General features: G+C 41.9%; 1 protein-coding gene across 6 annotated transcripts in view; it reads right to left on the bottom strand.

Annotated features, from left to right (window-relative positions):
• Positions 1-3,365: 3,365 nt before the first annotated feature.
• LOC147879883 (uncharacterized) overlaps positions 3,366-12,111 on the bottom strand; it is a 29,717-nt gene continuing 20,971 nt past the window's right edge. For 3 of the 6 annotated variants that reach the window (XR_015540648.1, XR_015540651.1, XR_015540652.1), the window contains exons 4-6: positions 5,020-5,181; positions 4,326-4,913; positions 3,820-4,206 (exon numbers count right to left, since the gene is read on the bottom strand). Coding sequence is in view for 1 of the 6 variants with exons in the window: in XM_087371660.1 (XP_087227786.1) it covers positions 4,602-4,913; positions 5,020-5,181 (474 nt within the window). In the remaining 5 variants the exon portion in view is untranslated. Of the gene's footprint in view, positions 3,584-3,613; positions 3,782-3,819; positions 4,914-5,019; positions 5,182-12,111 lie in introns of those variants that run through there. The other 3 variants (XR_015540650.1, XR_015540649.1, XM_087371660.1) reach the window with 3 other exon arrangements.

Here is a 12,111-nt window from a genome sequence, read left to right as displayed (position 1 = left end):
GGCTTGTCAGATCATGCCCCATTGTGGATGAATTTGCACCTTGGTATGCCTCTGGATGATTTGCCACCCCTTTCCAGTAGATTATTGCATGTTAATCAGGCTTATCTCCAACATCACTATTTCCAGCAAATGATCAGACTTGCAATTCATCCCCTGCCTTTGCATGCCCAGGAGGACATGGATTATGCTTGGGACAGTTTTGTCTCTTGTATGCAGAATGTCATTAGGGGGTATGGCAACTGGCATATGACTAGATGGAGGAATGAGGTTAAATGGGCAAAAAGGACAGCACAATAGTTGACTGAATTTTCTCAATTAAGGCCTCTCTCTGATTCAGAAAATGATTCCCTTTCACATGCTCAAATTAAATTGAATGTTAATGATCAGAGGAAATTGCACAAATGGCAGATTAGGGCAAGAAAGAAGCCCCTCATGGATAAGGGCTGCTCATCAAAAGCCTTTTTCCAGGGCTTGCATGCTGCTCTAAAGAAAAACTCATGTCTAAGGGTAAGGAAGCTAGACGGCTCTTGGACGCACTCTTTCTTTGATCTCCAAGATGAATGCCAAAATTATTTCCAGAAATTGTTCTCTGCTCCTGGTCCTCCATCAAATCAAATGACTAATGCTAGGTTGAATTTCTCCAATATGTTTCTGAAATAGTGGAAATGGATGATGCTCTTACCTTGGAGAGACCTTTTACTGACACAGAACTTGATAATGCATTGTTCCACCTCAGCAAATACAAGTCCCCTGGCTAGGATGGCCTTACGTCGGAATTTTATATTTCTTTTTGGGATGATTTGAAAGAAGTCCTCTTGCAAATGATCAATGTTGCCTGGCAAGAAAATCAGTTGCCGCACTCTTGGAAGCATGGCATAATCAAACTTCTGCCCAAAAAACATGTGTGACCATATGTCAGATTGGAGGCCTATTACTTTGATGCCTGTAGTTTACAAACTCATTACCAAAATGATTGTGCATAGGCTTCATAGGATACTGGATGCGGGACTTCATCCTCATCAGTATGGGTTTGTGCCGTGAAGACAAATCCATGACAATATATCCAATGCCTTGACTGCAATTGAATATGCTAAGTATTCGCATCAAGATGTCCTTATATTGCAGGTGGATATTGCTAAGGCATTTGACACTGTTCAATGGGATTTTATCTCTCAAATCATGACAAAGTTGGGCTTTGGTCCCAAGATAGCAAATGCAGTTTACTGGCTTTATTCTGACTCTACTTCTCAGTGCATTCTTGGGGCTCATCTGTCTCGGCCATGGACATTGGGTCGATCAGTTAGACAGGGCTGCCCTCTTAGTGCTCTCTTCTATGCCATTGCAACCCATCCCCTTTTAATGTATGTTGATCATCTTACAAACACAAGACAGATGACTGGTCTTAAAATCCCTGGGGCTACGTCTTTTTTAGCACAAGCATATGCTGATGATTCCTTCTTTATGCCACAGAATTCTCCCTAGGAAGTTCACATGCTTATGACCACTCTTTCATTGTATGGCTTGGCAACGGGATTGCATGTCAATTTTGACAAATCTAAATTACTTCCCCTGAAACAATGTGATTGGCATTCTATTCTTTGGCCAGGTCAGGTGGTGCATTCCAAAGATGTAGTCAGGCATTTGGGATATCCCATAGGATGGCATATCACCAAGAAGCAGCAGCTAAAATGGATCTTCTAAAGACTTTAACATAAACTAGAATACTGAAAGATTTCCACTTGGCCTCTTCATGTCAAGCTCAAAATAGTACAGTCTATTCTAATGTCCTATGTCTAGTTCTATTTGCCTTTACTGCATTGGTCCCTCAGGGATATTTCAGCCTTTATGTCTCAAGCAATGAAGATGTTATGGAGGACAAAAACTGCTGTGAAAGCATTGAGACTGATGAAGATGAAATTGTGTGCTCCCCTAGGATGCATGGTGGACTTAATGTCCTCAATATAAGATATCATGTGCTTGCAAGGAAGGTGACTATGCTGCATACTTTTTTCCGCCAACAGCAGCCATGGACTTGTATGCTAGCATCCATGTGTGTCAACATGAGGACTTGTGCTTATGGTCATTGGACTATTGATCACTGGGAGGTTGTCATTTGCAGATTTGTAGGGAAGATACCTGGTTGTCCTTTCTCTACTGCCCTGATACTTGACTGAAAACAAGTACTTTCTAAGGTCAAATGGGCTCCTGATAATTGCTCGGGGACAAACTCAGTGAGGAAAGAAAGTATTCATTGGAGTGGCAACTTTGACATTCCACTCGCTTTACTAGAACCTGTTCGGGCATACAATCTCATGAAATTGGAAATTAGATACATACATGATGTGATAGATGATCAAGGATATATCTTATCTTTTCCTCAGGCCACTGCTTCCTATGCATTGGGAATGCATCATAGGTCTATATGGAAGAAAATTGCTGATTTATTACATCCTTTTCTATCTGTTCCTCCTGTGGGTGGCACAGACAGGCTTACGGATTGGCAATTGCAACCCTCTGCTACATGCACTCATCATGTTCCTCTTCCTGCCTTAACCTCCATCAAAGCCTATAGGCTTCTTCAGCCTGCTCCATGGATTCAGCAATATGCTAATTCTCTGTGGCATATAAGAAAGCCCCTCTCATGGTGGTGGAAGAATCTCGAGATGTTATGAAAGTGTAAAATGCCATTGAAGCAAAGACTTTTTCTTTGGAGATGTATGACAGGTACATTGTCAGTGAGGGTCACACTTGCTAAACGTCGCATTGCACCATCCACATGTTTAAGATGTCAGGCTCCTTCAGAGACTGTTCTTCATTTGCTTTGGCACTGTCCGTGTACTAGGATCCTCCTTAGGAAAAATTCAGATTATCTTCGGATCCGTTTCCCGAGTCACAGATTTGGGAAACATTTCTGGCTCTTTGGCAGATTTATGAAGTCTTTGTCTCAATACTCACTATTTCTCTCTTGGGTGCGATATTGGGCTCTTTGGACAATCTGAAGTGAGCATAATTTGGCATACTTGGGTCGGCAGATCCACAAGTCATATGAATCTTTTCGAGCCTCATTGCGACAATCCTTATATTATGCCTGATATGGATGCTTCTTGCATAGAGCTTTTCTTTTTATGTTTCTGATCTTTGGGATACTCTCCATTTCGGAGACCTCCCATCATGTAAATTTATGAGCATATAAATATATTGCACTGGATATTACCACAAAAAAAAAGTGTGTGTGGCATCGAAGGGGGAGAGGGAGGAGAAGAACAAAGAGACACAGATAGAGCCAAAGAGAGTTTTGATGAAAGTTAATCAACACTACAAAACAATGCAATCAAAATGTCACTGTTCTAGGAAAAATACTCTTCTACCTCTGACGGCATCTATTACCCAAAGTTCAAACCATGTGCGAGTTCACATTACATACATTGAGCTTCCATGCTCATTTGCAACTCCAAAAGCCTTGGCATCTGCAGATTTTCGTGATGACTTGCCCAATGCACCAATGATGTAGTATGACAACCACTTGGCTTACAATTTCCCAACAGAAAAACAGTATAAGCATACTTCCTGATAAACCACGTTTCTGGAAGAAACAAGACAGAAAACATCAGGACACTATTTTTAAAATTTAAAAGAAAAAAAAAGTAACACTTGTAAGCACAACAGGAACTATAATCTCACTACTAGCACACCATATTCTGGTATCTGAGCTCCAAGGGAGTCCAAAGCTTCTGCTTGTTCAGTCTTAAAATGCAAAACACTCCCCAATACTAGCATTTTCCTGTTCTAATCACAACCTAATTATTACCAACATGGGTATACATCTTGGAAACAACAATATGAAGTGGAACATGCTTTAATCTTCATGTGTTGTGAGCTATAACAGTGAAAGAGAGTTTGATCGGAAAGTCTATAAAGTCCAGAAGCTCAGGATGCCAACCTTTAGAACGCAAAAGATGTAGCAAATGGTACCTCCTTCAAGGCGTCAGAACTTCTACACCACTCTGGATATTTAAATAAGTTCCTGCATTGTCCTCTCCAAGAATATGTTACAGAGAAATCTCCATATGGGCGAATAGCTAGATATTAAATCCTCCCTGTATTGCATACTACACAGAAGATGGTGTGTTTCGAAGTATTGAAATAAAATTCCCTTCAAGCATAAAATATTGAAGACAGCTGGTTGCTGAACTAGTTGGCTGAAACCTACATCCAAACCAATGCCAGTAAGAGACAGGAAATTGTCTCAAATAACAATACTCCAATGAATTTAATTTTATATCTTTGAAGTGCAATGGTAACAATAAAACAGGACTTAAGCCCACCAAGACAGACGGAGCCCCCAAGCCTCAGGATCAAGGAAACAAATCTTTTCATAACGCTTGCTGATTGAAATCAAACCCTGCAAGGCTCAAGTAAATACAAACAACTCTGCATGACAGGTCAAGAGAGGTGTGATTAACACAGTCCTCCTAGATTGGCTCCACAACAGAGTGACCCAGCTTGATGGAAGATTTTCTGCAGTTCTACTTTAACTGTTCTGAGGCAGCTAAGTGAAATCGGTATTCAAAAGCAGACAAACCTTTCCAAACTGCAATTCATCATCCACCTGGCAGGGATATATTGATGTCAGTATTCTGCCTAACTTCTGACATGGCCTGAGGGGCTGGCCACCCCATCGAGTGGAGAGATGTTCTCATGCTATGACCTTGTGGCAGATGTGCATTGCTACTAGTTGTTGACGGACTGTCAGATTTTGCTGCTACTTCCTCATTCATAGATGGGCGTCCCATTGGGGTTGCTGCATTCAGAGAGCCAAATGTCACACCTTGGGACAAAGCAGCAGACCCCTCAGCATTGGCTGGACGTGGCTGGCCTTTCTTCCCATTGGAAAGAAAACTGCCAACTACTACCTGGTAAAAAAAAAGGTATCCGGGTAAGATATAAACCCCTGGCTTATTTTCTTTATTTATTGTTTTTATAAAACGAACTTGAATAAACATAAGCATGTCTAGACACCTGCACTGGGCTTGCTGCCATCAGCAGCCCAGCAACTCCTCCTCCAACAACCCGGCCGTCTGGCCCTGCTAAAGAAACACTAAGGCCACCTGTCCTGCTACGTGTACCGCCATTTTCTGTCAAAAGGAAAGAACCAGACAGAGAGAGAATTTCAAAACGTCCCTGCAGCAAGCAAACAATTCACCCTCTTAGATCTGATTGAAGAAACTTTGAGGATGGCAAGCATAACAAGCCTATGGAAGTAACATTAACTATAGGCATCCCTCAAATGCAGTGTAGAACACCACAACAAAATAATCCTCAAAATATGTTATTACAACACTATCCATATAAAATCATCTCTATGCTGCGAGGGAAGATCCTCTGGTATCCAAAAGCCAATTTCTCAATGGCAGTCCTTAAATATTTACGACAGCCTGTAAAAAGACTTTGCTTGGACATGCGAACATTCTAAGAAGATTATTTGGCATAAATCATTGGGCTCTTAGCAGTGTTACACTTGAAAAGAATGTGACAAATGCAGAAGTTTTACTACTTTTCCCTGGTCACTTGTACACCTCAAAATTGCACCGATAATCTCCAAAACGATACTTTGACATAAAATGCATGGGAACCTGACTGCTCATAAAAAGTCACTGTTTCAACAAAAAGAAAATTGTGGATTTTCAGGACAGGACGTGTGGTGGATAGAACACTGCCAGATGTGAATATATGCACCTCCAAATAGTAGCTCCATAGATAAAGGACGACATGAGTCACAATGTAGATAAAGGAAAATACCAGTCCACAATGAGAAATTATACCTTCTCATGAAAGGTTGCAACCTTCCCAAGAGAGGACACCTCAGTCATGCACATGCCCTTTGGAGCACACACCTCTTCCAAGGAACATTAGAAAAATAAGCGACCATCATTTGTAAGCAATGCTTCATAATCACAAAAGAGTCCAAACATACATACCGTGTAGCTTGCACCCTGCGCTTCCTTTCTCCACCACCATATGACAAGCTCTCCATTGGTTGCACAGGCTTGATCCTATGCTTGTAACCTAGAGGGGTTCTTTCTTCATACTCTATTTTAAGGGTGTCCTCATTGTATAATCACCTCCAAATAGTAGCTCTATAGATAAAGGAAGACATGAGTCCCAATATAGATGAAGGAAGACACTTGTCCACAAGGACAATACTTCTACTTCTACATTGTATTGTACCTTCTCATAAAGGGTTGCACCCTTCACAAGAGGACACACCTCAGTCATGGACATACTCTTAGTCACACACCTCTTCAAGTGTGGCTCTTCGCAATCTAAATAAGAGAGACCTAATTGTATGATGATTATGATCACACATCTAGTAGTGCTTCTTTATTATCATTACTGACTCTTTTGCTCCTTAGCTCGAAGGGGATATTAGATTACTAGGATTTTTACAATGGCATAAGCGAACTTCCGTTCCTACTTGTAGTAAATGGTCTTATAGCTCACATTTGACACAAACCCTACGCTAGAAGGAACCTATGCGTTACTACGTCCATTCGAAGGGATATGCCTTTTCATGAAGGGGGTGAATCCCTAAATTCAAAGGACCACAAATGTGTAACTTGGAATCCAAGCAATTTGTTCCTACCAAAGCACCCTCACAAGCTTCGACAGCTGGAGCAAAGTAACACTCATCCACCTATAAGGCCACACATAGGATGACAAGCTGCATGCCTTTATCTCGAAACTTGATTAATCCCACATTATGGACCAATGTCCTTCAAGCAATCCTAGCCACTATGTCGAAAGCTACTACCTATCACTAATAGATATTTGACTTCCGAATTGGCGTGGTTTGAAGCAATAGCAAGACCAAAACTCAAGTTTGAAGGATAGTAACCAATCCCAACAAAGAAACGCAAACTACTCTTTTCCACAACACTCAAGATTCAAACGAGTTCTGAAATCCACAAAACGAGCCAGCAATCATATCAGACCATGCTTCCTATACTTCAAATCAATCACAACGCAGCAACAACTGCCCAAGGTATTTCGAAGGCACAGTTAATAAATTGACAAAGAACAATGAATCTTCTTCCAGAAAGTCACTGCACCATTTGTTCCAACAACCATAAGTGGGTAGAGTATCCTAAAAGACCCAAAAAGAATCCCAACATGGAACTGACCACCTATGCTTCACAATTCCAACATGGAACCAACCACCAATGCTCCATCAAATGATGACCCTCCTCACCTAAAGAAAGATGGGGAGTGCACAAAAGTAGCGCACACTATCCACATGAGCCTCATCGATAACCCTAAAGCTTTCTTGGCAACACGAGTTCTTTGTTTACGAGGATCCATGAGCAGTGCCCGATTGACAATTTTGATAAACAATGGCTGATCCATAACTTTCTTGCCAGTTCATAGATGGTGCATCTTCAATTGCTTACAATTCCAAGTTTTGTTGACCATTAGATTAAACTTGCTAACTGCTCCACTATTTTGTATAACATGGACAAGCTGAATTTCAGTAACATGTTCATGCTATGATGTCCCTCTTCCTTGACTCCGGTCAAGTAAGCTTGACTCCTATCAGGGGGGTTTGGCTTAGGCCAAGAGGGTTGAATTTAGTCAACCAAGATGTTCCAACCTCGGTTAAAGAGAGACTTGGCTATAATTAAGGTGCCTTGACTCTCGATCAAAGCCCTTAATTATAGTCAAAGAGGTTGACCCCAGTCAACCAGAGAATTATCAAGTGATTGTGCCCACTGGTTTGCTTGGTGGGGACGCCCACAGAGACTAGGATTACTCTAAAGTTTTATTTTGCATGCAAAAGCTAACAATTAATGGTTGCCATGATAGTATGCTTCATTAAATTGTTGCAGGTAGCAAGAGGGGTGAAAATGCCCTATTCTCATGGAGCTAAGGGAGAGCTTCACCAAAGGCATATGACCATCGGTATTGGAAGGCCCCAAAAAGACCAACCCATGGCATGAGTTTAGATAGTAGCTAGAGTTCTGACTCTTGGCACTTGCCAAGGGTAGAGAGATCATGGATATATGACTATAATGTTTCCATCACTTTCGAAGCCACAAGGTTTAGTTTGTTCATAACAATCAACTTGTAGAGTTGACCGATTCTAGGTACACTTCTTCTACCCCCATTGCATCAGCATTACAAGTGAAGAAGCGAAACCTTCATAACAACACGCTTCTTTCGCACGTCTGTTGGTGAATGGTGAACTCAACCAACACGACACCTCATCCTAAGCATTTAAGCCAGCCTTTTTTCCAACCCTATCTGGATATTTTCCTGAGGAATTTCCAATCAACTACTAGCTTAATGACCACTAGACCCTACAATTGACTTGATTCTAGGACATACTCCGTACTCTACCGTTGTGGCTCCTTTTACTCCACATGAAGAAATGCAATGACAAATTATAGACGTACTTAAGAAAGGTCATACCAGTGCTCCTTGTGGAGAAGAAAAGCAAGTCTGTGTACCCCTACATTGACTACAAAGCTTTCAACAAGCTCACCAGAAAAAAAACATCAAGTAACCCTTCGATCAACAGTATTTTTCAAAGATTGATCGATGTTCCAATTATCATCATATATGGATATGCGAAGGCCATGAGTACCAAACAGATTCTTGCACAAAATAACCACATTATGAGTGTTTGGTCATACCTTACAAGTTAAACAATACCCCAACCACATTCATGACACTTATGAATGTATCTTTCAGCTTGACCTCTAGATGACATTGTAGATTTAGCAAATAGTATTTATCAGTTTTTCAAGATTGCAGCACATATGCCCTAACTTCTCATCTTTTCAATGGCTATTAAGTACAGTTTTCAACAAGTAAAACCTACACTCATACAACACTGGTTATGTCTATTGCTGATCCAAATCTGCCATTTATGATCATGGTTGATGCTTCTTATAGTGCTACTAGAGCAGTTTTGATGCTACAATGCAAAGCTATTGCGTTCAAAGCTGACTCCATGGTGGAACCCGATCACCACTCACTGAATTATATACTTACTCGGTTAGTTATGAATGTCAATGAGCATGCTGGAGTAGAATTTCTAGCCAGCTTTCACATGACCATTGAGTACATACCAAGGCTTACACAATGTGGTTATAGATGCCCTCAGCAGAAAACTCCTAGCAAAGTACCCCTAGCCTCTACTATATATAGTAAACACTACACTCTGTTGACATCCTGGACTCAAATACACTCAAGATAAGGATTTTGGCTATAGAACGACCTCTACTATGGTAATCACTACACATTCTATTGACAACCTGGACTCAAATACGTTCAACACGAGGACTTTGGTTATCAAACATGTTCTTTGTAAACATGAACCTTCTCCTTCGAACGGAAGATTTTCTCATCTTATTCATACACAAATGATATCCTATATATCCACATCATATCTACGTATCTCGTCAAAAGGGAATATGGTGGCTTCTAATGGAAGAGCATCATGCAGTTCCCTATGTCCCATCCAAGAAAAGACAACATATTCAGAAAATGCTACACAAATAATGGCAAGACCCAGGACAAATGGAGTTCTACAAAGGGGAAATCAATATAATGGATGAATACGACATGCAAGAGTACCTCGGGGAGTACGTATCACTGCTCCAAAAGTATGTACTCTGCAGAATAAGGACCAGTTCTCACGATCTAGACATGGAAAGGGATAGATAGACAAGGCCCAAAATTCCAAGGGACACGAGAACTGATATCTATTACGTCTCAATTAGTACATAATGCAGGTTAGAAAAAGCTAGCTAGGATTAGCTCATGCCATAAACTCCATATCTATATTGATATACACACACACTCCTTTCTTTTGCAAAAGAGATATTTCATTCAGCAAAATATACATTCGTAGCTGGTCCAAAGTGAAACAGCTACTACTCCAAAATAGAAGCAGTAATAAAAGACTTCTAACTAGGGAATGAGCATCCTGAAGAGACCGATACAAAGAAGATCAAAAATAGGGAAAGACATTCATTAAAGAGCCCTCATACACTCGAATGGTACGAGCACGATACAATGACTAGAAAGCCCAATAGCGACACCAAAAGAAGAAGTGATCATAGTCCGGCATAGCAACATGTCTGCCAAACAACCAAAATTGCTTGCAAAATGAAATCCTAGGAAAACAAGCATGATGGCCCGTCATCAGTCTGAAAAGAAAATCACGAGCTAGAGGACATGTCCACAATAGATGCGATGCAAGACCGTCTCCACAGATGAGAACAAGTGGGGCAAGCTGAACAACCGATAAGCCTGGCAGCCAAGAAAGATCCCACTGGTAAAGGCACAGCCAAACAAGGCCATAGGAACCCGATGCTTGAGAGGTAGATTACTGCTCCAGTTGCGCCAAAGAGAAGCCTTACACCAGGAAAGAGACTTATTCAAAGGCCAAAAGAGATTTCCACGGTCCTGAATCCAAGGCTGTGGAAGCAACAAGTGATGAGCCTTCTTGGCAGAAAGATCTGCAAATGTAAAGGAAGAGTAACCTGGAAGCTCCCAATCAAACCTCCAATCCAGTAAGGGAAGAATGGAAAACAGGCAAGGGACAGGCTGGAAAGGTTGCAGCAAGGTAGTAATAAAGCACCAAATAGATCTGTGATGCAACCCCAAACAATACTATCTCTTGGCCTCTGGAAAGGAAAGATTGCAACCTCGATCATCTACCCCCCCCCCCCCCCCACACACACACATGCATGCACTATTAACGCTGAATCGTGGTGGTGCAAGCTGGTTCCTCAATTCATCTCGTGGCCCTTTGTTCGAATGTGCGGGGCAATTGCCTTTTCTAGATGACTAGAGGGGCGTAAGGCAAGGGGGAATGCATAACTAAAAGAGAGAAAGGAAAGATTGCACTGAGTGGAAACAAACTGCTCTTCTATTATTTAGCCCAAAACGGCAATCAAATACAAACAGCTCTTGGCCGCACTCCACACACACGAGTTGTCTTAGTAGCAAGAACAACCCTAACTCCTAGAACTAGAACCTTATATACACTACCTTCCTACAGACATTCGCGATGCCACATTTACAATGGTCCGCACCTCCTATTAAAGGGGCACATGCATTACTTGTATCTATCCTATCAAACATCTTTCGCCTTTGCAAATCCTTTGTGCAGTGCCATTGGTGTCGGTCCTTAGTCTTGCCAGTTAACTTTCTTTGGGTTTCAGCTTCTTCTCTTCCTCTATTGCTGCAACAATCCACAACACTTTGACAACCGAGGTCCTTCGCCATCTTGCCTCATTGTGTAGCACCACCTCACTTGTCTTCCAGCTTGAAAGTGTAGTGTGTTTGTGAACAACAAACTGAGAACGACGCAGCAAACTCACATGAAGGAAAGATGCAATGGGAATGGGGAGATGTGACGCCAAAACTCAAGAGGAAACACCCTCAACTGCTGGGTCAAAACCTCTGGTACAAGTGAAGAAAAGAGGGTAGAGGGGGGGGGCTATATATATTATGCCCTTGCAAATCCTTTGTGCAGTGGCATTAGTGTTGTCCTTAGTCTAGCCGGTTGACGCTTCTTTGGGTTCCTGCTTCTTGTCTTCCTCTATTGCTCCAACAACCACAACACATTGACAGTCAAGGTCCTTCATCAACTCTCCTCGTCGCATGGCACCACCTCAATTGTCTTCTAGCTGTAAAAGTGCAGCTGTTTGTGAACGATAAACTCGGATCGAAACAACAAACATGAAGGAAAGATGCGATGCAAATAGAGAGATGCGACATCCAAACTCAAGAGAAAAATCCTCAACTGCTGGGCAAAAACCTTTGGTACAAGTCATGAAAAGAGGGTAGACAAGAGGGCCTATATATAACCCTTACCCTACACTCGGCTTGCTTATGCAGGCTAACCTGGGCCAACCTATAGGGTCGGTCTACATAACCAAGGATTGAGCAGGATTGGGGTGACCCGACCAGGTGGGTCCCAACCTAGCCTTGGTTAAGGCACCTACAGGGCAGCTCAAGGCGGCTGCCAAGGTAGGTCATAAAAACCCCAAAACACCCCCGAATAGAGCCATACCAGCCCCCCGAAACTAGCCATACCTC

Source organism: Dipteris shenzhenensis, chromosome 33 (assembly GCF_047967505.1).
Source record: "Dipteris shenzhenensis isolate YYH24624 ecotype China chromosome 33, Dip_SZ_1.0, whole genome shotgun sequence".
Lineage (NCBI taxonomy): Eukaryota > Viridiplantae > Streptophyta > Polypodiopsida > Gleicheniales > Dipteridaceae > Dipteris > Dipteris shenzhenensis.
The sequence above is the reverse complement of the archived record's forward strand: the minus strand, read 5'-3'. Positions and strand labels throughout refer to the sequence as shown.